At 39.0% G+C, this 25,452-nt stretch overlaps 3 protein-coding genes across 6 annotated transcripts in view; 1 reads left to right on the top strand and 2 right to left on the bottom strand.

Moving 5' to 3' along the window:
- Nucleotides 1–25,452, bottom strand: part of LOC131684083 (uncharacterized) — a 421,804-nt gene that overhangs the window by 240,361 nt on the left and 155,991 nt on the right. The window lies entirely within an intron of this gene.
- LOC131684081 (uncharacterized) overlaps nucleotides 1–25,452 on the bottom strand; it is a 372,745-nt gene that overhangs the window by 26,359 nt on the left and 320,934 nt on the right. The gene's annotated exons all lie outside the window — the stretch shown is intronic.
- Nucleotides 1,301–24,183, top strand: LOC131684085 (general odorant-binding protein 83a-like). Its single transcript, XM_058966640.1, has 3 exons — nucleotides 1,301–1,474; nucleotides 23,501–23,792; nucleotides 23,852–24,183. The coding sequence occupies exons 1-3, from the start codon at nucleotides 1,418–1,420 to the stop codon at nucleotides 23,959–23,961; spliced, it is 459 nt and encodes a 152-aa protein (XP_058822623.1). The 5' UTR covers nucleotides 1,301–1,417; the 3' UTR covers nucleotides 23,962–24,183.

Here is a 25,452-nt window from a genome sequence, read left to right on the forward strand (position 1 = left end):
GACACAACGAATATATACTTAGAACGGATAGTTTTTGCCGGTTTAGATGCAATAGAGTGACCCCCTCGCTGGCTGAGACACTGCACTGTAGTTCGACCAAGCATCGGATAGCTCAATATCGATTCGATTATAACTTTCGAACGATGTTACAGCCTCCTTCAATCCCATCATCAGCAGCCGCCACAACGTTTGGGCAATTATGCAAATTTGCATCATCATCGCCATCATGGATCATTGAGTACATGAATTTTGTGGGAAATCAATACACCTACTATAACCTACGAAAGTGTATTGTATCATTGACTAACCACGCCGAACGCTTTCTCATCGTGTTGATAATGACATTAATTAAGGATGAAAATGTGCTCTCTGTGGCGATACGCCCATATCCGGACACGGTTGGACTGGACTGGTCAATGTAACAAAAATATCTATTGCATACCTTGAAACGAAATGATAGTTTACATGTCGATGAATAGAGAGTATGCTCGCAATTTTATCGAACACTTTGAGGGTTGTTGGATTACTTTGTGCACCCCTCGACTAATCCTACATATGATATTCATCAACATCATGCTATTTTTGGAAATTGCTAACAAAAAGAATGTTCTACTTTCATACACATTTGATACAGCTTTATCTGTGCAAAATCTCCGCTCAATCGTTGAAACTACATTTTCGCGCGATTAGAAATTTGGGAGTTTATGCCATTTCTTGATATTTGAAAATTACTCCATTAGGTTTTAAAACTAGAAAGTCCAGAATTTATTTCCTCTCAAAATAAGCTCAGCGTTGTTTTGCTGATACATTTTAATTTGAAATGCAGAATCTAACATATGTGCTTCGAAATATTTTCGTTACTCAAATAAATGGCGTGCAGCGGAGTAAATGTTTTTGGAATTAGTTTAGAAAGGAGATTTGATAAACTTGTTCAATCATCTGATTAAACAATTAAATATGTTGATGTGTTGCCTCAGCGGCTAAATGGAAATATCCTTTTAAATTTTAAATACTAAAACTGCATTTAATATTTAGTAAACGCTTACAAAACGTTTCTCGAAGATTTACCAGATCCACCAACAGATAAGAACTTAAATAAGATGATTATTTTTATTTTATCTCAGATTCCCTTAACAAAAAAAACACCCCAGTCAAACACCCACAACTCAACATTTGACATTCACGCCGATATAATTTGCATCCCAGCAAATGACATAACTTATGAGCGAACGAGCCACACCGAGAACTTCCGCCCGTATAAAAGTATGACAGCAACTTCAAAATATAGTCATTAGGTACAAACTAGTCGACCGGGTCGACAAAGTTATTTTTTCTCTACTTGGCACTACAGCTTATTCGTCAACAAGACAGTCACAACACAACAAGGAAAATCAGTCTCCGGAGAGGCTTTGCCAGCATGAAACTTTTACTGGTACTTTCGCTAGTTAGTTCCTGCACTGTTTGTTCCATCATGGTAAGTACCTACAAATCCTCCCGGGCAGATGCGCGATCGTGAACAACAGGACATGAGAACAACGAGGTTCAATCAAGGCAGTCACAGTAGGGAAAGCAAAAGCATTTCACACTTTCGGTACAGTTGGTCAAAGTTGCATTAGTTCACAGGTTCTAGGGGTGGTCCATCGGGTTCGATTTCTGTTTGTCTGAAAGCCAACGCAAACTCTGAACCAAACGTCGTAGAATGTTAAAATAACTGAAAACATTATATATTACTACTTATAGCGTTTTCGTTTTTTTCTTGGTGCAACATCAGTGTAGTGCAAAAAAAGAAGTAGACTGATTACATCCAAGTTTGAATGAGTATAGCACCGACTACGAAAATGCCATTAGAGATGTTTAATTTCAACAAGACAGTGTAAAAACTCTTTCTACCGGAATCTAATCAAAACCACTCGGGTTAGCTTGTCGGTACGATCGTCACGCCAAGTACTAGGGACTATTTCAACGAAGGCAATTTACCGAGCAGATGTCTGCTGTTTTCATATATACATATATGGAAGGCTCTTCTTCGGAAGAAACACGATACAAAATTACGGAGCGATGGAAAACCAAAGATGTAAATTTCTGCCGCCCCACATATGGGATAGCATGAGAAAAACGGATTTCCGCCCGCATCCTTGCAATAGCGCTTGAGCTCAAGCCACGAAAGTCTAACTTTTCCTTCGGATTGAAATCTTATCAATTCCAATACAATGGACAAAAAACCTTCCTGAACTTTGTCACACAAGCGGAAAGCACGAGAGGCATGCAATAACCAGTCTCTTTGGATGTGTTAAGCGAGTAACGAGAGCGGTGGAAAATTGGAAAATTCGTTACGAGGCGAAGTTACAAAATAGGATAAATTGCATATTCCTGGTGGGTAGCATATGTGACAATGCCAATGCCGGAATCGTTCGTACTTTCCGCGTCGTCGAATAGCTACACACTTGATGGATTGAACGAGTTGTCGGATTGAATATGAAAATCCCTTTGTTTAAACTGGGGGAGCCAGATGATGGTACTTTGCTGTAGGTTTTCGTGTCACTTGTGGGGAAGTGTGTAAACATGTTCCAAATATCTACAAGTTTTCGTAAGGGCCTGTCATCGAGATTTTGAAAATAGCATACTTATAGTGAAAATAAATTTAAAAGCTAAGACAAACGTTCGGGACATGACCACGAAGCGATATGATAACTTGTTGGAATATTTATTCCCTATGCACGGTATGAGAATTCGTCAACATGTTGACTAAATAAGCGACAAATTGTATTACTTTTGATTAATCCAATCCACGCGCGTGGTGACATATGGCATCACCAGACATGATTTGTGTAATTTTATACTAACAGCTTGATTGAATCTAATCGAACTGGTTCTTGTATTTAATGAACAGAGCATAGAGCTGTTTTTTATGTAGGTACATATAATACATCACAAGTCATCACATCATAAGCGAAAATAGTCTATAATCAATATAGACCAGCTCTCAAAACTCTATTGATAATTTTCTAATGATGATGATGATGATAATGGTCCCACCTCATACCCCTACAAAGGTATGAGCTGAACGATTTATCTAAAAGATCATTAATATTTCGATTCATGACAAAACCAGTGAACAATAAAAAATGGTTACATTCAGGGCCATCGAGAGCCGCACTGGTCCCCGTGACTTAAAATACTGACGAGTCGGGGTCGGGGGATGTCGGGGTCAAAGTTTGGAATTTTTTTACTTTTCCTCTTCCATGTAGAGCAACTATCCTTGATGGAATTCAAAGTTTTCGGACATTCCTAAAGGTTTGTTAAAAAAAAGTTACGATGAAGGTGTTCGCGGGTCAAATTGATGTGGATTTCAAGGCATCTAATTCAGCCAAGTTTATATATACTTGTACCCAAATTGTTTGTTAGAGTTTCGATTTTCGTTTTCCGGCAAATAGTTTGATTTTGACCATGTTAGCCAGTGGGAATCGATCCCAAATGGGATTATGTTTGGCATACATAGATGTATGCAGAATCGTTATCATAAATCACAGGTTTATTGTTGTTGTTTATTGTTAGGTTTTAACCCCGAGGGTCATTCACCTAATTTTTCGAATTAATTACAATTATTTTACAAAAGAAAAAAATTATATTGCAATTGTTTTTGCGTTCGTCATTCAAACTTCGACCGGAAGAACTTCCATTAATCGATCTACAGAAAGAGTGTCCCATGCTGTAAAAAAAAGAAACTAAACAACGGGTATGTTTCATGGAAAATAATGCCGTGCTGGAGCTCGCTAGGAGATCGTCGGTGTGGTGATACAACTTTCAGATCTGTTTAAATAAGTCGGTGTCCTTCAGAAGGTTGAGAAGACCTTGCTTTCGGGCTGGGTCATTTGACGAATCGATGTCATGGGATCCAGCTCGCAGCATTCGATTAGTAGGGGTTCAACTGTGAGTCTGGAGTGACAGGTATGACATGTCGGTGGATACCCGCCGGTCAGGAGGTGGACGTGGGTTATTTTAGTGTGTCTGGTTCTAAGGCGGGAGAGTACACGTTGTTCAAGGCGGGATTTTCTGTCGGCTCATTTTCCAATGGTTGGTTTAATTTTGCGACAATGTCGTCTGGTGGTTCGCCAGTAATTCGCGAAATGTTCTATCATTTTTTCGTCGATCAATCGGTGGATATCGGCTCCTGGGACCTCTTTTGTAAAATAAATTGTGCAGTTGCGGCCTTGGCATGCCAGCCGGTCGGCTTGGGTGTTGCCGTTAATCCCGCTATGTCCGGGGATCCAACATAACGTGTTTAGAGGATCCAAAGCGTCTTCAATTGCCTAGACGAAGGGATGACGGGATATCCCTTTGTCAAGTGTGTTGAGCACTGAAAGCGAGTCAGAAAAGATGACTACTGGAATATCAGGGGGCTTCTTGAGAGTAGCTAACAAGATAGCGGCTGCCTCAGCTGAAAAAAACCGAGCAGCTCGCTGGAAGTTTGCGGGCGAGGTCAATATCAAGACCATGTACTCCGAAACCAACCTGATCGTCCAATTTGGATCCATCGGTGTACAGTTTTAGATGGTTGCCGTATTTGCTAGCTAGCTGGTTGAACTCCGCAAGAATTACGCCAGGTGGATCTCCAGCCTTGATCTTTTTAGTCAAGTAAAGGTTGATGTTCGGACCTCGATCGAACCAGTTTCGTCGGAAAACTCGGGGCACATTGGCGATTTCTGGTAAGTCTTCTGCGGTGAACTGATTGTAAACGTTCCTGGAAGTGCTCAACAAGCAACAATCGTTTCCAGTGGTTTTCTCTAAGAACGCAACAGCACGTTTGATGATGCTGGAGGCTACGAACCAGGAGAATGGAAGTAGGCCCGATTCGACGCACAAAGCTTCCGTGGGTGAGCTGGGTAGGAGACTAGAAGCGGAACGGATGGATCCGTTGTATACCGGGGCAAGTGTGCGTACAAGCAAGTCGGAGGAAGAGCTTGTGAGCTCGATTCCGTATAGAATTTTTCTGGTTATTAAGCTCTGACTTATATTAAGGATTGTGTGTCGATTAGTCCTGCGGTGTCGGTTACTTATCGCACGAACCAATCTACGACGACTTTTGCAGTCATTCTTAACCCTGCGAAAGTGTGGTCCGAAAGTGCCAGTACGGCCGATTGACACCTAGTATGACGGTAGTGTAGCGTATGACCATTTAGGGTGACCGGTCGGTCAGTGGCACGATGATGCGTCCCACAGAGATGTGTACTTTCGCGTTTACTCGTCGATACGTTGAATCCGTTCTGCTCGGCCCAGCGACCGATTGCATTAACTGCGGCTTGCAATTTTCGCCGAACCCGTTTAGGGTGGAGACCAATTACCATTAATAGGATATCATCGGTATATAAGAAAATATGTATCCCTTTTGGCAGATATCGGTAAATGGAGTTCATTGCAATGAGGAAGAGCGTTACCGACAAAACTGAGCCCTGGGGAACTCCGGTGTCTTTGGAGAAGAAATTGGAAAACGTACCACCGATGGCAACTCTGAATCGTCGGTTGGTTAGAAACTGTTGGATGTAAATACCAAAACTTCCTCGAATTCCCCAGTCACGAAGTTGTTCGAGGACGCCGTTTCGTCATACAGTATTGTATGCTTTAGCCAGGTCAATTGCTGCAATGTCTACATGTTGTCTCTCGGCCCGGCCCGGGCTTGGGCGAGTGTTTCTGCCAGTGAACCAAAGTAGATACCAGTACCTCTTCCTTGGCGAAAGGCAAATTGTCTGTCATCTAGTAATTGTTTCTCCTCTAGGTAGGTAACTAGTCGGCGGTTGACCAAATTCTCGAGAACTTTACTGATGCAACTCAGGAGGCTTATGGGACGGAAGTCCTGGACCGATCGTCGTCCTGTGGTTCTTTTCGTTATATCACGAGTGCTTCCTTACACGAGTCTGGGAAGCGTCCACTTTTCCAGATTTGGTTTAGGCTATCGAGAAGGGCCAGTTTACCTCGAGCAGGAAGACGTCGCAGCATGGGGTATCCGATTTCATCTAAGCCGGCGGATTTACCACGTGCACTAGCCAGTGCGTAGGCCAGTTCAGTTGGTGAAAATGGTTGGTTGTACTGAGTATTGTGATCTGGAGGAAACGCGATAGGAATGCTCGTTGTATTTACTTTACGCCGACGGAAGGGTTCACAATACGCGCTAACCGAGGATAGTTCAGCGAAATATTGCCCAAGCTCATTGGCAATTTGCAGGGGGTCGTCAAGTGGGCTATTCGTGGTCAATATGTTGAAGCCGCTCTGCCTACGTTTCCCGCTAAAAGCATTTACACGTCGCCATAACTCTGTAGTAGTCGAATCCGGATGGATCCCATCGAGAAAATCAGACCAACTTTTGTTTTTCGCTTCACGAATAACTTGCGTAGCGGAGTTCTCGAAATGTTGCGGCGTATGTTTCCCTCTCTGGGTGATTAAGTGAAGTTTTCTTTAATTTTTGCAGGGCCTTACGCCTATTTTTGAGAGCTGTGTGTACTTCGGGACACCACCAGTGAACGGACCTTGCAGGAAGGTGTGCCGCTGGTCCTGGGAATGCTGTTTTCTGATGCTTTGACGATAATGTCGGATAGTTCCTCCGGAGAATAGGCGTGGTCTCGGTGCGCAAGGTCTAAATAATTGCTTTCGATCATAGAGCCATCTTCTTCGACGCGTGGTATGAGGAGGTTGTTTGCTGAGGGTTATCTGAATGGGATAATGGTCGCTGCCGTGGGTGTCTGCAGACACTTGCCAGCTAAGTAGACTAGCAATGTTACTGGTAGTGATAGTGAGGTCGATGGCTGATGATGCTCGAGCATTAGTAGTTTCGCTACCATCGTTGAGAAAGATAGCATCAAATGATTCAGTTGCGGAAGCTACATCCTCTTTTGCTATCCACTTTGCTTCCCCAAGCAGTGTGGTGCGTGTTGAAGTCTCCTATTATAAGAAATGGGCGTTCTAATTGGTTGTATACCTATACCTGTATAAATCACTGAGTTTCCCTTTTAGATTGCTTGTTGCGCCTGATGGAAGGTAAACGGAGACCATGGTGATAGGAAATGGATTATGTTGTATAACTGCCAAGGCTAGTAGCGTAGTTTTCAATGGTACGACGGAGGAAATACAGTCGGATCGAATGGCTAGTGCAATTGACTGGTAGATGTTAGCCCCTTGCTTGGCATACCAGATAAACTGTCCACCGAGCCAATCGCTAGGATCAAGATCATTCCGGATATGTGTCTCCTGTAGAGCCAAACATATGGGATCTAGTCGGTTGATAAGCAGTTGTAGATCGCCCAGTTGATTGCAGATTCCATTGATGTTCCATTGAATCAAAAAACATTAGCTGTTAGGAGAAACACGTCTTGAGGAACTGCCGGAAAACCCACCCGCAGTACCTACATCTGATGAGTTTGTTGGAGTAAAGGCTGGTATGGGGTCCGTGTTACGAATGGAGGGTTTTGGTGCTATCTATGCCGGAGTAGTGTTTGTAGAACAGTTTGAACTAGGTTCGCGAAATCTCATTGGATGCCAGGAGCAGCCGGGTATAGGGCTTAGTTCTCTCGATAAAGTATTATTGTTATTTGAAGCCATTTGATTTGGAATTGTGATTTAGTTCAGAGTATCGTCTTGTTGGCGTTCCAAGCAAAGTACCACTGCGGGTTATATAACTGAAAAAAAAATCAAGTAAGTCTTTCCCGGGATAGGCTTTTGTGCCCTTTTCTGTCCGGATTCCCACGTGGTCCGTCAAGATTATCGAGGAGGAACAGGCGTTACCGCCTTTGTGCGTCTCCAGTAGCAACACAATAGTTCCAGGGTGCCGCGGGTTGTCCGTCAGTTACGGTGGGTTTATGACGTCCGCACTGACGGGGCCACGGCTGCCCTGTTGGAGATGGTGCAATGTTGCACTGTTGACCTTTTGCAATTGTAGGTCGACGTTGTGTTATATAATGGGATTGATCTTCCTTTAGAGTGGTTTGGTAGATAATCTGGGATAGGCTTTTCCGCCCTTTTCCGTCCGGCTTCCCACGTAGTCCTGCCAGATGACCAAGGAGGAACAGGCGTTACCGCCTTTGTGCGTCTCCGTTAGCAACACAATGCTTCTGGGGTACCGCGGGTTGTCCGTCAGTTCCGGTGAGCGTGTAGCGTCCGCACTGACGGGGCTACGGCTGCCCAACAAGGAATTGTGCGGTTGGCTTTCTGCCATACTCGCGACTGATTGTAGCCAGCATATATCGTAAGACGGTAGGCCTTCTGATATGGCTGCATATATTCGACGTTTATGTCTGGTTTGCGGTTGATTTATTGTCATGAATGCTGTATTTTGTGCGCGGCTAGAGGTGATAAACAGTACATGGAAAAGTAGGGATTTAGTTTGCGGAGCGGTGCATGGGCTATGTACAGGTGCCCCAACAACATCGAGATCATCGAAATTCGGCACTTTCGATGCCTGAGGGGATGGAGAGTTTGGAACAGTAGGATAAGCAGCTATTAGAGATATTATGTTGGTGATATGTGGTGAGAGTTTTTGGTCGTTTGCTTGCATTGTTTACCGTCGCTTGAAGTTTATTCCGATATGGTAAGATCCGATTCTTCGTCAGCGATATCTTGGTTTGATCCACCATCACTAGTGACTTTTATTAGGTTTTTTGGATTAAACTCAGTTGTGGCAGTGTTGCCGTGGTGTCCTAATTTTGGTTTCTTGGAACGACCCCTGGTGGTCGGCCCGGTTGGTGTTGCAATGGAGACTGGGGTTTGTTTTCGCAGTAAGCGGCTCGCTTCTTCTTCTTGAGCATGTTCTATGCTGGCTGCCGAGGTAAAGGGTTGGTTCTTTTTGGTCCAGTTGGTCTGAAAGTTTACCACGTTTTCGCTCGAGCTATGCTTGCTGTCGAATTTGGAGATGGAACGTTCCCCGACAAGTTTTCTGTACGCTTCTTTATATCTTTTCAACTCGTCCGATAGGGCTTCTATTTGAGGGTTATTCTGCTGATTGGAAACCATTTGACGGCTAAGGGTTGCTACTTCTTGGCGCAAAGCTTTTGTTTCGTTGTTAATTATACGTGCCTTAATTAGTTCTTCTCGCAGTTCTTTGATTAGTTGGTCCTTCTCGTTGTCTTGGCAGCTCGTTTGGTTGGCATAGGTTGTTGGTTGTTTGTTTCTTTTCAATTCAGCCCTTGGTTCGCCAAAGGTGAGATTATTGTCGGTCTTCAACTTTATGATTACTTCTTCTTTTTTATATACTGGGCAGTTTCGATCTGTGGGTCCGTGATCCCCCTCACAGTTACGGCAGTATTTGGGGTTCTCGCATGACTGAAGCCCGGGTCGTTCATGGATCTGAGAACACGTGGCACAAATGGGAGTTTCTGAGCAGTTCTTTCTCGAGTGCCCGTACTTAGCACAGCCATAACATAGCAAGGGCGACTGATAATACCTGCGGACTGGCAGATGAATAAAGCCGTAGTAGACATGAGAGGGGACCATGTTTTTTGTGATTTGGCGAACATTGTCCAAGCCTTGGGAGGAGAGATTGTTTTTGAGATCTTCCGGGTTCAGGTCAACGGTGTCAACATCGTAGACTAATCCTTGGCAAACGTTAAGCGTAGGATGTGGAATTACTTCAACTGGAGTGCCGTCAACAAGATTTTTTAAACCTAATAGCTTTGGGTAAATCGTTCTCGCGGATGTGCGGAGTACGAAGAAGGAAGAGGCACCCGACCTTCTTTAGAGGCTTTCATCACTGTCCTCGAGTCATAACCAAGAAACTGCTGTAGGATTTGATTAATTATAAAGGGATTGGACGAAAGTTTTGCTTCGGGATGGGATGGTGATAGGGCTGTACTATTGTCTACATTTGTCGTACTCACCGCTTGCATATTTGGTTTACGATTCTGTCCCCGTCTGGGTGCATCCAGACACTATCACTTCACCGTATGTACAGCCGTCAATTAACACGTACAGACACTATCTTCTTTATGATCAAATATCAGCTTCTGTCGTACTGATTTTGGCTTCAGTTTTGCGCACTCTTATTTCGTCTTCCACCCACAGTTGCACCGTCCCAGCACCGGTCAACAGCAGCGCTGCTGATTGTATCACTTAGACCGAGTCCGATGACGCGCGTTTGTTTGTGAACACACTCGTTTACCACTGTTTTACATTTCTTATAAAAGAAATGTATAGAATTCGCTCAAACTTTCAAGATTTTTTCCGAGGCCCGGAGGGCCGAGTCTTATATACCAATCGACTCAGCTCGACGATTTGGGACAATGTCTGTGTGTGTGTGTATGTAACGGACAAATTCTCATTCGTGTTTCTCAGCAATGGCTGATGAAATTTTAAATGAAAGAACTAAAAAACAGTATGAACGCTATTAATTTGTTTTTGATTCTGATGTTTAGTTTCCAAGATATGAATGTTTGAATGCGTAAAAATGGCGTTTTTTGCAGTTTTTTTAAATTATCTGCCGAAATTGACAACATAGATTACCAATTTATATGTTTTTAGATAGCTTTAACGAATACCTTTCGAACAAGCTATAGATTGTTGAAATTGGACTATTTTCAAAAGAGATATTTAACATTAAATGCGGACGAAAGATTTTTATCATTTCCCATTGCCAGAAATAAGACCAAAAACATGTAATCTATTTTTAACGCCAAAACGGCTTATTTTAAGTCAATAGTATCTTCGGAGAAATTAATGGAGGCAGTATGCCCTTTCTTTTAGTATTGTGCTTTTGCTGATTAATCCCCCTATGAGTGAGATATTTTCACAAATTTTCTTGGAAGTGATTATATCGAAATGATGCCTTCAGCAAATTTGTAGCTCTTACTTTTGCGAATAACTTTACTGAAGACTTCAAATATCTATTTTGAATACTTTAAAAGTTATGGCTTGTTGTTTGTGGATTACTCTTTGTCGTCTATTTATTTTATAATCCATTGAAATAAGCCAAACATTATTTCGATAAATCGAATTTTGTATTTCATTTTTCTATCTACAACCGCTAGAAATAATCACCGAACACTTCCAAGTTGTCTGGAAGGAACTTGATAACTTATCAGTGCAAAAATGTTCATTTGTACGAACCTTCTCACTGCAACTTATAACCATCGGATCGATCTGAAACATATCGAAAAATGAAAAGCGAAATTAATAACTCCAAGCAACGGCGTAGCCAAGAGAAAGCTTCGGGGTTTAAGACAATACAACCCCCCCCCCCCCCAACACACCCAAAAAATATTGGATTGAAATTGAAAATTTATGGATGCTGACTGATTTAATTCAATAATACAATAACAATTATCTGATCCGTAGATTGATAACCTGTTGTTGTAAACATCATGAGGACTTTTGATAAATTGTCGGAATGGGGTCCTGATATGTAACTGATCTATTGGTCTTGATTTCACAGTTGTCTAATAGCATCAATATCAAATTCCTGCATGAAAACATACCAATAGAAAATTCCAGAGTTCTGTAATCAATAATAATCCTCAGATTTCTTTTCAAATTGAGCTCGCTTTTGTAGAGATGTACTGTAATAAGGGTCTTTATTTAATAGAAAGCGAAGTTAAAATTGATTTAATGTCTATGAAACATAGAACTGCTCACCAAAACATTGCATAACTTTCAACATTTGCTAAAAATGTTCTTGCCTTTCTCATTCACTCTAAAATTCGTCAATCTAATCCCGACCCGGAGGGCCGAGTGTCATATGCCAATCGACTCAGTTCGTCGAGATCGGAAAATGTCTGTGTGTATGTATATGTCTGTATGCGTGTATGTGTATATGTGGAAAAATAAATTGACCTCTGTTTCTCAGAGATGGCTAGACCGATTTGCACAAAGTTAGTCTCAAATGAAAGGTACAACCTTCCCATCGGCTGCTATTGAATTTTCTATTGATTGGACTTCCGGTTCCGGAGTTACGAGTTGAAGAGTGCAATCACACAGCAAATTCCCATATAAACTGAAATGAAAATTTTTCAAAATCAAATTTGTATTTTGGATGCCAAATGACTTTAAAATGCATGAAACATTAAAATGCATGACAAAAATTGACTTTTTTGGACTTTGGTACATTTTTGCCTTTCTCATATAGAAAGGTTATGCAATCACTCTAAAAATCGTCAATGATACCGGCCCGGAGAGAATATGCAGTGAGGGGTTGCTACTTTAAAATTAAAACTAGTTTAAAATTTGTTAACAAGTTGAAAATTTTCGGCAGGACCCGGATCTCCCGGATCTTTCTCCATAATCCGCCGCTGGTTTCAAGCGATGTTTCAGTATCACATAGTATCTCAAGATCGTAGCTGTCGATCCGTTGTATGTATGTGCAAATCATACTGAACATGTAATATTCATTTCCACCATTGTATTGAACATAACCAGCCATGGAATCGTAGTCTGCCCAAATTAGACAAGCACAATTGCACCACTAGGTGGATTAAAACAGGTTTTTATTTTGGGAATGCGTCGAGTTGAGACGAAAACGTAATATGATTAATAACGAGGATAACACTTTCTGAATGTAGAGAGAAATTTATGAAAAATGACGATTTCCATTCGACTCTAGCAGGTCCTGATCGATTTTGATGGGCATTTGATTTTTGTTGTATGACCAATTATATGTATAGGTCAAATGTTCAAAAACAGTAATTTAAGGTCAAGATAGCATCATTTTGAAACCGCCAATTTCGGAAGTTTAATATCTTCAATGAGTTTTACAAACGTTAAACAGCGCATCATTTGATAAAATAATTTTGACGATATATCGTCCAAGAAGTATTTATGGTGAATTTTCTCGGGTTAATATTCATGACAAGTCTCAACAAATTCGCTAAAGACACGAACTCTGTTACTATTTTCTGAAAAATTAATTCTGCATAATTTTATAACTTCAAAAATTACGGTTTCGGAATTATGCCGTTTGGACAGTAAGATCGATTTTCACCAAACCCCCACCAAACCGAATTTCTGGCTACACCGCTGACTTCCAGTAAGTAAAAACAAAGTCGTTCTACACTCGTTCACAAGAAACGTCTTCGAATGCTGAATATCTATTATAATACATTAAAACCCCGATTTTATCAGCCAAATATGAACATCTGTTTGATGGGCTCTAGCAGACGAACAAGACAGAATTCGAGTAAATCCTTTCTTGAGCACGTTTTCCTTATCATGGAGATGGAAATATGTAAAGTAAAAAGTTCATCATAATCAGAAATAGTTATCAGACTACATCAAGGGACGGGAAGAATATTTTAACAGCTTCAGTTTATTATAAAGAAAAAAATTGCCCGATTTAGTCAATGTACCCATTTTGTCAGCCTAAAACACACCATGAGATTGATAAAAATGGGTCTTTATTGCATGTATTATTCACTGTGTTTCACATTAATAGGTATATTTCACTTTTGGGGATTTTTTATTGCATCGAACTACAACAATTTTTAGGTAGTTTTCAAGGGGTTCTTCCAAAATTTGGCGAACCTATTCCAATTCGTATACCAATTAATCGGTATACTTAAGGGTTTATATGTTGCAGATAGAGAAAATACTGAATTTTTTTTCCTACACAATATTACGAAAGCAATTTTTCTTAATAAGTTTGTGAAAATTATAAACTATTTGAAATTTTTAAATAGTTTTATTTTTTATTTAACCGTGATTTTTTAATAAATAGTGACCATCGCTTCACAACGTAGTCTATTTCTCATGGCTTCCGGTGAGCACGATCTCTCGAATTGCTGAACTGAAAATTATGGAATAGAAATTAATTTTTAGTATTCTTTACAGATTTAACTAGCCGCGCAGATAGCTCTGAATTAGACCCGCTGGTGCCCTAAGACGATTTCGCTAGATTTTCAGAGCACTGTGCACCCAGTGCATTAACGCAAGTGACGGAAGGTTATCGAAAAGTTTCGCGAAAATGAAAATTTCAGTAATGATGATGATTTTCCCAAACGGTTCGTTTTCGAGAGGTTTTTATTTGTTCTTTGGCATTAGGATTAGCGATAATAATTCAAATCAAGGATACTACTGGGAAGTCACCTTTAGAAAAAGTCGATGTCGAAGTAAAATTTGGAACTATGCACGCATGCACTTCAGAGATAGCGTGATATCAGGAGCTGCGGTTTCATTACATTTTCTTAGTTCTCATTCGCGTTGGAAATTTGAGTAAAGTATAAATTTCAAATCGATTAAAAAAAAATCGATTTTTTTGGCTCAGTACAATATATAAATTTAGTTTTCCCACCACAATTTAGATATTTAGATATTTTATGGGCCATTTTTTCGCTTTCCCATTGATTTGGTTTGAGATTTCTAGCACTGATGTTGTCCTATGCTGATTTGAGCGATTCTCTGAGTCCTGCCACTATCCCATGTAATATGTGTTATCAAAAACATCGCGAAGCATCACGTTCTAAATGTTCTCAAACGATATAATATCCGAAGAGAGTGATAAGAGTTATAAGAAATGTCTCATCACACTGTTAGGTGGATTAAAAGCGTTTTTACTCCAAAATTTGCCACCTAAATGTCGATTTTCGGCGAACTTTCACACACTACCACTTCCTGGGCTCTTAATAAAACTTTGAGAATAGGCTCACTGTATAACACCCGCGAAATACCAGATATAGCGCGATGTAAATATGAGCGCGTTGATTACTGTTCCGTGCTGACACAGTCGGACCAGTTGTATGAGGTTTATTGACAGAATACTAATCATAAGCACAAACAAAAAATGTGAATGTGTATATCAATTTTGTACATGGCACGACCGATCTTGGATGTTCAGGATTACGATTCCGATGCCGATTCGAGCGGTACAATACTCATAATACTGAACAAGCGACAATGTGGTCAATCAATGAAACTGAACTCAACATTTTGTAATATTCTTGAATTCTAATATAAAATCCCATCTAATCTAATGATATTGATATTTCGACTCAAATTGTGACTCTGGATGCTATGTGAAAATCTTCCGCGAAATTCGTTACACTTGCCGGTTCATGAATCTAGTCCTAGAGAACACTGATGTTTTTTCGAAAACATTTGTCCAAATTGCATTGGCATAAATTTGAAGTTATGATTAGAAAATGGGCCCTATGGGTCACATAATGAACATCCGGAAATTTCGGAACATCCGCTGAACTGATCAGTTCATTAGTTGGTCTTGAATACTCAGTTTTGGGACAAGATTCATGAATAGACCAGCTCCATGAATGTTCCACATGTTCCGGAAGGTCATCGTGATCACCGCAAGCCTCTAAAACAACAACCTGTTTTAAACTACCTAGTGGTGCAATTGTGCTTTTCTCATTTATACAATAGTTTAGATTTAATAGCTGGTTACGTCAAATATAACATCGTGGAAATTAAGTTAGTCATGGAATTTGCGTTTCGATTTCGTCTCATTAGAATCCGACACTAACTTAGTTAACGGACTAAGCTAGCGGCGGATTGACGCTAGCTCCAAAAAATCGGAGACATAATTTGTGTTCCTGAGCAAACCTCTAGTCAAGTGTGATGTCCCGCAAGAAAAGAAGCTTATTTTCAAGCTGTCCCATAGCTTACGGGATTTCGACTAATTGGGGCTGTGGCCGAATATTTCGTCTACAGTAACATTTATCCCCATACTTTCTTTGGCAAAGTTGTTGTGCTTACGTAGACATCAGGAATCAGAATATATTGGCTAAAATGACACGTTCCCCGTATGTAATTTGTGCCTTGCCGTGTGCTTTCATCATTTCCTGAGTGGAAGCAAAGGATAAGGAGATGTGGGGAAGTAGACACGGAAAACCCCGCAATCACAAAAAATGAATATTGCAATTTTTGATTTTTGTCTTGACTGTTTCAACTAAAAATTGTTGATTCAACTAACTGTCCTGTTGATTTTCGCATCATCAATTGGCTGAATAAATTAGTTGTTTTTGAAAGCTGTCAGTTTTCAGAAAATAAAGACAGCAAAAAGGAAACAAAAATTTGCAAATTTTATTTAACCATTTCTTTAGTTGAAAAGGATACGTCAGTTTTCTCGCTATGTTCATTTTGTAAAATTTTTGAGGCTAACATAAAAGAGCTTGATTTTGAAGTTTAGATTAATAAACCAGTTATAATACTTAGAAGTGCCTACCTAATTTAGTGATATATATGTGAATTTATGGAAGTATTTTTATATAATACATCAGGTAGACAACAAATTGCATGATTCGACTGATGTTCGAACGTGAGCAAATCTTCTGGAACCAGGTGTGTATGTTTCATGTGTTTTTACAAATCAGCCATCCAATTTTCTCACATGTTAACAAATGTTAGACATTAGAATAGGACATTAGTCTCCATCAATAAATTGATCTGTATATTCTATCATTGCATAAATAATTGTTCCATGCAAATAGAGAATCTAGTGGAACATGGAACCATAATTCGTATAGAAAGTCAATGCTATATATTTTTTTATAAAATAGAATTAATGTAAACGTATTGGCGCTGAACAGTGTTAATATTTATATTTCCTAGTGATGCAACGCGTTTGGATAAATCAAACCATTGATATGATAGCAATAAACTTCTTCAAAGATAATTTGGCTTTTTATTACTGGGTAACAAATCCTCCTTATAATTAACAAAATCGTTAGCTGTTACAACTGGTTGGGATATTTTTCAATAATACAATTGATTGAAACAACCATCTTGGTTTTTAGTTTCAACACGCACCAATCTTGAAATCAACAATTATATTAGTTGTTACAACTGGTTGGGAATTATTCCAATATTACAATTGACTGAAACAACCATCTCGGTTTTCAGTTTCAACTCGCACCAATCTTGAAATCGACAATTATATTAGTTGTTACAGCTATTTGATGAGCTGATTCGGATGGTGTGTGTCTTTGCTAACTGACAGCATCGCATTTTCAACTAGATGATTTAGTTGTTTCAGCAACTGTTTTGTTCATTCAAAAACAAAAATGAAAGTTTAGAAAAATCAACAATCGTTTAGCTGTACCAAATTTTAACCAATCGATTTCAGAAATTCGACTAATATATTAGTTGCTATGCGATCGGGAGCGTTTCCGTGGAATTGGAAGGGTGGGAAAAATAACACCACAAAAACAAAATCAAACAGCAGGTAAGTTAATCTCACAAGTAGGTCAACTCGCCTGCGAGTAAGCCTAAAGCTCTTTACTACATTGGATAAGAAACTTTAGTATGTCTTTGAGTTTCAGTCGTCCAAGCATGATGTCGTCTATGTAAGGACGGCCGAAAACACGAAATCGCAATTGCGTTACTGCTGGACAGTTGCATATCATATGATATGAGGTTCCGTAGGCGGATTCACAAAGATCGCATGGAAAAGACTCATTGCGCTGAATAGTTGCCATGTGATAATTGAGTTTACAGTGGTCGGTTAAAGCCCTGGTCAGCATGCCGCAGTTGAGCTTCGAAAAATGTAGGAGATTTTTCGAAATCACAGGGCATAGGTGTTCTAGAAACGCCTTTGTTTGGCGACACGTTTGTAGATTTCTCCAATAATTGCGGTGCTCGGACGAAGCCCAGATTTGTCTGAGCTAAGGGCCTTGATTGCAGCTTGACTATCGGAGCAGAAGTTTATAACTCTGCCGGACAAATTCAGTTGAAGGACCGATTGTACTCCACACATAATCGCAAAGATTTCTGCTTGGAATACAGTACTACTGTATCTACCTAGTGAGTGAAATTGTTCCAATCTCATTTCACGACAGTAGATACCAGCACCAGCACGGCCCTCCATCAGAGAACCGTCAGTGCAACAGACCATTTGCGTTTTTTTAATCTAAAGATTTATTTGAAACGGCTCAATGTCATCATAGGTACTGCTTTCTTGTTATTCACGATCAGAGGTTCTTATTTGTTTCTTGTTCTTACGGGTCGCTGTTATGAATCCGTCTTCGTCGGTATTTGCTTCTTTATTGGTGATGCTAGTTGTTGGTTTGGGAGCGGTTGTCGTGGTCGTTGTAACACTATTATTGGTTAATTGGATCATTGTTTTTGTTTTATCTGAAGGTGTCGGTGGCAGCTTGTTAGAGTTGGCTGTAGTAGATGAGTATTGACTAGTTGCTTCAGCGCATGTTTTTCCGTAGTAGGCTGTATGGTTACAGAATCGGCATGTTGGGGTCTGTCCGGGATATATGATTAGCGTTGTTTGCTTATAGGTCACGCATTAGATAATCATGTAAGAAGGTATTGGTTTAGTCACTCGCATCCTCACAATACGAGCGCCGTTGGGAATGCCGGTGAAAAAATTTCTCCAGGTGTCATTTGTAATGGATTCTACTTCTCCATATTGCAACATGATTCGTTTGATGTAATCTTCCCTAGTGCGCAGGGCCAAATCATGGCTACGCACGTCCACCATGTCGTTTTCCATATGCACGGGGATCTTGATTCTGGTGTTATTAAATTCGATCTTGTGTTGCATGTTGTTCTTTGCTATGAAGTTCTCTGTGCTAAACTTCTAAACGTGATCAAAACACAGTTTTTAACGTGGTGCAGCTGAATATACGTAACTTCAGCGAGATTAAGCTCCATTTTAACCTTAACTATCTGTTCCACTTCCTGAACTGTGGCTCTAACACGAGTTTTTTTTAAAGTCGATCGAAATCGTGTTATCCCGTAGCACGGGCACTTTTGTTACATTTGGCAAACTCATTTCACTCCGCAGCCGGGAGCAACGATACAATTTGTTTGTGCACTGATATAAAACAAAAGCTGGCTTGATCCACTGGTGCCTATAGCCTGCTATAGCGTGGCGATTTTTTTTTGCTTCTGCTTTGTGCGAGGCCAGAAGATAGACTGCGTTAAATGATGTTATTTCTTATCAAAATTTGTATGGACATATCTACTCGACTAATAATTACTTTTAAAGTACTCATATCTCATCATATTCATGAAGTAGTGAAATGATTTTACATAAATCGGAACATTGGAATAATTATTATTAAAATTTGCAAGACATTGAACGCAATAACTTATGTTGCGGAGAGTTGACCAAGATTTTATGTGAGACTTGACCAAGTGGCAATAAGCTGAAGAAAGATACAAAATTTCTGATATTTACTACGCTGTGGTACCTACTGTTAATGTTAATCTCATTACAAAAAATCACACCTCAAGTATCAGTATATATCCTTTAGAACGATTTCGTGACGTGTGAACATGCAAAGTCAGCAGCACAGTTAGTCCTTAAAAGAAAAAGCATTGAAAACCCAAATTTATTAAATCCAACCCTTTCATATTTTTACTGCTACCTAAAGATCTCGACAATATGGAAAGAAAGGATTACAGTAAATTATATGTCATTATTTTAAAGAAGAACTTTTATAACTTGAAAAAGTAAATTAAAAATTCTGCAAAAAAATCATGAACGCGCCCGATACCTTTGCACATTACATCTCAACGACTTTTGAAGGATTGAAAACTTTTTTTAGAAATTTATACAGGTTTAGCTGAAAATCTGGTCAAGTCATTCCATGTTCCCCTGCACTCCAAGAAAACAAGTTTAAACGTGTTAATCCGCTTCTAAATAGAGTAACAACTTATCTACCTAAACAAGAATCTTCTATCTCCGTCGTTCCTGCAATGGTGTGTTATCTTATGCTTCAGTACCAGATAACACGGCCAAAATAGTTCGTTTGCACACAAAGCTTCCTTTGCTCCTATGGATCTAGGTAGCATAACGAAAGATAAATTGAATTTCTTGCAACAATCTATGCTACAACTGATGATTGCTATGATAAATTCTACTTCCAAGTTTGAATTTATTCAAACTGAGTGGGAATTTGTTAACAAAATTGTAATGAATGTAAAGTTTAATAATGGCATAAAGTTTAATAATGACATAAATAATCATTTCAATTCGGTGGAGGAATCGCAAAAGCGATCAAACATTACGTTCTCCCGTCTCTTGACACCAAGGTAATCGAGAGTTCAAGTATTGAAGTTGAAACAGATCTTAGTATCATTTTGTTTTATAGCGTATTTGCCTTTCCAGTACACTGGCGAGGCAAATTAATTTCTTCAAAGGAGACTTACAAAAACTTACAAAAAATCGGTCGAAATTCTTCATAATCGGTGATTTTAACGCGAAACACCGATCCCGGCATAATGCTCCAAACAATTCCAACGGTAAACTACTTTTGAATGATTGCTCTGCTGGTTATTATTCAATTTTGTTCCCAAATTGACCTACGTGCTATTCGTCTGTAAGGAATCCATCAACAATTGATTTGGTTTTGACAGATCAAAGTCACCTTTGTAGCGAATTCATTACACATGCTAACTTTGATTCTGATCACCTTCCAGTAACTTTTTCACTTTCTCAAGAAGCTGTTTCCAATCCTAATACCTCAGCGTTTTTCTTATCACAAAGCGAATTGGGAAAGGTACAAAACTTATATTGAGAATCATTTTAATCATGATTTACAAAATAAAGCTGACATTGATACGGCATTACAAAATTTAAGTGATCTGTCTAGACAAATATTCAGACCACCAATTTAGGAAATTGGTTGTGCTTCCAGAAACAAAACGCTTGAAAGCATTTTATTCTATTCTATTCTAACCCTTACACAGCCAGTATTGAAAAGCATCCTGGAAAATACTGCAGTTAGTCTGTAGTGTTTTTCTTGTCAATATTAATATTGGAAGCATATTTTCAGATGTCGCAAATATTAAAACGGCCAGGTCTACAATGCAGAGTTGGGTATGAAGATGTTTCAAAATTAGACGACAATTAAATTATTCATTTAATGAATAATTCAAATAACGAATTGTTTTGAATCTTAAAAGAGGAAGAAACGAGGACAACCGTACCGACAGTTTCAGTTTGAAAAGGATACAATAAATCGTTGGAAGTGACTTGGCTAAGAAGGTTAATGTCACTCCTTTGGTCGTTTGGGGTGAGACAGAGGTATTTACACCTTGCCCTGTCTAATAAGCCTAGGTTAAAGCGCCTTTACTCGCTCTCATTATTGACCAGACACAATTGAGATTGCCAAACGTTCATTGGAACAGCATGTTTGGGAATAACATGATGGCCACATCGTGCAATCTATATTGATTCCTGCATGCTGATCAATATTGATGCCGACCACGTGCGAATGCACATCTTCTGGAAAAGGAAGAAATGTTATTTCGATATATGTCGCTGCTAGAGACCGAGGAATCCTCTGCATCTCCACATGTATCACGGAAAGAGGAGAGTTGTTAGTAAGTGTGCCAATAGCATGATAATTATTGCTCTAGGCAGCCGGCTGCCGAAAATTCGGGAAATGTATCAGTTGTATTCATACGATTGGCCAACTTTAACTGCGGACAGCCGACTATGAGGAGCAATGCTTATGTTTTAATAAAACGGTGTCGTTTCTTCCATAACGCGACAATTTTTTCGTGGTTCGTCGTGTCGATGCTAATTTTACCTGTCCATTATCCTCAAAAAAATCTGGATAACATATAATCTCTACGTTTCATGCATTTTAAAGACATTTGGCACCAAAAATACAAATTCGATTTCTGAAATTTCATGGAGGGACCCCCCTTGACATAAAATTTTTAGTTCCGGTTTATACGGGAATTTCTTATGTGACCAGACGATTCATTCTATATTTCTGGGACCACATAACCAAATGGTACGAAATTTCATAGGAGTCTATATCTTTCATTTGAGACAAAGTTTGTGAAAATCAGTCCAGCCATCTCTGAGAAACTGATGTAAGTTTTTAAATTTTGAAAGATGGCCATTTTTCCACAACCGTCTATGGTGGTCAATGTGGCCAACAAGATTTCGAACGGCCATCAGGAAGCTAGATCTGTAAATGCAAGATGTTTGGCTCCTATTTTAGCTAAAAAAAAATCCTTTTTGTATTTATAGCGGTATCGGTTAAAGTAGGAGTTTTCTCTGCGACCACGCTCCACATTCCGTAACTTCGAAAAAAAATATTTAAAATTAGCTTCGAAAAATTCAAATGATCAATTTACAATTAATCCGCCATTCTGCAAACATGCATGCACCTCGTGTAGCGTTTGCCATGCCAAATATTCTACAGTGCCCTCCTTCGACTTCCAAGTAACATCCACGATTTTCCCGGTGAATTTTCCAATCGAGGTTCTTAGTCCAAAAACCGATGAAAACCCCGTTAAAGAAAACGCTTCAAAGCATTCGGAACAGAATTCTGAAAATGATTTTAAAGCGTCCTCCCTGGTGTAGCTAGTACAAACGAGTCGCACAGACTCGCAAACATAGAAACAATAGAAATTATGACAAGCAGTATTATAATGAAGTTCCTAGAAATATCGTTACAATTTTTAGTTGCAACGATTAGCTCTGTTCGTACATGTGTTCGCATATCTGCTAGGAGCTTTTATGCGTTCCGCTCTATATTTCCATAAATACACTGAATTAGGTTCTGACGGTTTTTGATATATTTTTAGTCGGTTTATCTACTGATACAAGCAATGAACAAAAATTCAAATTAAATCCAGCTCAGCCCCTTAAATTACAATTTATTACAAAATCCCTAAATGCCCAGCACAAGGCCAACTCCTCCAACATAAAACGACAGCACGGAAAGTTGCGCCCGGTAGAACAATCTAACTACTTAGCAGGCGGATAAAAAATAAACGCCATTAAAAGAAAAAAAATCTGCCTCTCTAAAATGATTGAATGATCAAAAGTAATAAAAAAGTTATGTTAAAACTGCCGGTATACCTGCGAAAAAGAATAAAAACGTTAAGTTTTCTGTCGGTTATCGAGGTACTGGCCACTTGATGCCGTTGAGCAAATTTTACCGCTCTGTTGAGTGGTTCGTGAAAAGATGTCTTTCGAAGCAATGGTTTCGAAAGAGTGCACTGAAACGTGGTAAAGCGGATAACGTAGTCATTGAAAAATTTCCGCTTCAAGTTTCTGGAATGTTTAAATACCGTGTGGAAAGAGGGGAAGCATTCATGAGCATTAATCTCATTGTATAACTAAAACTCACAGACGGAATTCGCAATAATTCATGCAAGAAATCTTCAAATTTCTCCCAAGCATTTAAAAACTTCCATGGAAAGTATTTAACTTCTTCCTGATTGCTTAATCGTGCTTACCGTTGAAGATTCGTTCAAGTGGTTTGTTGTAAAATATTTAAGGTTGAACAAAGAATGGGCAAAAATCGAAAACAAAAAAAGCAGTTTTTTCAGATCTTCATAAAAATCAATCAGCAGTACTGTAACAACATTCTACATAAGGTCATTGATTTTTATGAAGATCTTACTCACGGTGTGGAAAAAACTGCTTTTTTTCGTTTTCGATTTTTGCCCATTCTCTGTTCAACCTTAAATCTGTAAAATCTCAAGCCACACCAATTTCCATTGGACTATTCTACGGCGAAGTTTTTTTTCACTCAAGTTTCCATCAGATTTCAAAATAAATAATCACTTTTCTTGCTCGTAATCCCACCTAACCCGACAGGCCATCGAATCGAACTGGCAGATTCCGCAAGAGTACAAGAAACCGGCCAAGATTCTACACAACATGTGCGTGGCCGAGTCGGGAGCATCGGAAGAACTGTTGCGAACCTGTATGGACGGATCGATACACGGTGATCGGGCCGTCAAGTGCTACATTCACTGTCTGTTCGATAAACTCATGGTCATCAAAGAGGACACCGGACACATACACCTGAACCGTTTGTCCGAGCTGGCGGTGAACAGTGACATGAAGGAAGCCTTCGAATTTCTAACAAAGGAATGCGGTCATATTGGTGAGTGTTGGAGAGTTCTGGCAGATCGGTTGCTTGTGATGGATTTATTTTCTTTCCAGTGACGGACGATCCCTGCCAGACGGCGTACGAAGTGGCTAGATGTTATTTTGACACTCATGACGAGGTGATTAAATTCTGTCATCTGCTGGTAGCAGATTTAGAAATTTAAACATTGCTCATGGATGGATGCTTCGACTTTGGCGATGCTCTAAAGGACCTTTTTGGCGACTGTAATACTGATCCACATTAGGGTTAGGAAACCAACAAGCGCGTACGTACAGGATCACCTCGCTAATGTAAATAGTTCTATTTTTAATTACATCATATTGAAATATGTAAGGTAACATTGAGTATGAAGACAATCATACAGTCAATAAAGTATAACAACAAATTATTGGTATTTTACTCGCAGTTTCACGACTAATTCTTCCAACCGTGTATAATGCTACCCATCTTTCTAGCTGATTTTCTGTATTTTTACAACGTACTAAATTGCGATTTTCAAATACTTTATTTGGTCCGATTTCTTCACGTTCGTTTAATTTTTAAGCCAGGTTTAGCGGTGGGTTAAACCTGGTTTAAAGTTAAGTGAAAGTGAAGAAATTGGTGCTAATACCTACATTTATATGTGGTGTTTATCCACGCTTTTAAAAAGAGTTAAATTAACGACATGTTTTCTGTCTATCGTTTTGTCGTAACTGGTTTAACCGTCTTATTTAGTCTAAGCTACTGTGCCATTTAAGAGAAAAGCTGATGAAGGCATCAGTCCGATTTGAACATCAATATGATGGGCTCTAGCAGATGAGCTAAGTCAAATTCGAGTAACTCAATAATTGAGCATATTTTTCTTACCTTAGAGATGCAAAATATGCAAAAAAATATTTTTTTATTTTTGCGCTGTAAAACTCCTTTAATGTAAATTTTTACTGAATAATCAGAAAGAGTAATGAGGCTATGTCTAGGGACCAAAGAGGAATATTTAAACAGGCTCGACTTATTAAAAAGAAACAAAAATATGTCCCGTTTTGTCAATCAAAAATTTACCAAGGGATTACTGTATTAAAAAAGTTATAAAATTAATAAAATAAATTAACTTGAGTCCAATTAACAAATTAGATGGAATGACTGAATATGATAAATAAAATAAATTAAATGAAAAAAAAATAAATAAAATGGATATTACGGATAAAATCAATAAAATGAATAGATCGATTATATAAACAAAATGAATAAAATTGAAAAATAATAAAAAGCAAGAAAAAATAGGCAGAATTATATGAATGATAAGAATAAAATAAAAAGGTCAACCATATTTTTAAAAAGATAAAATTAATAGAGCAAATTAAATTGTGTCAAATTAATAATTTCGAAGAAATAAATAAAATGACAGAAAAAATAAAAAGATTATTAAAATGAAAAAACGGAATAGAATGTATGAACTGGAAAAAACGAATAAAATACATTAAACAATGAATAAGATAAGGCCACATCCATCAATGACGTAGCATTTTTTGAGTGGTTTTCAACATCCACCTTCTCCATCGTAGCATTTCGTCACAAACCTCTGAACAGCCCCTTCCCACGATAATGATGTAGATTCATGACAACCCCTACCCCCTAAAACTGAGTAGTAGGGGAATGTGTTCGGTTGTCAGCACAC

Source organism: Topomyia yanbarensis, chromosome 2 (assembly GCF_030247195.1).
Source record: "Topomyia yanbarensis strain Yona2022 chromosome 2, ASM3024719v1, whole genome shotgun sequence".
In the NCBI taxonomy this organism is placed as follows: domain Eukaryota; kingdom Metazoa; phylum Arthropoda; class Insecta; order Diptera; family Culicidae; genus Topomyia; species Topomyia yanbarensis.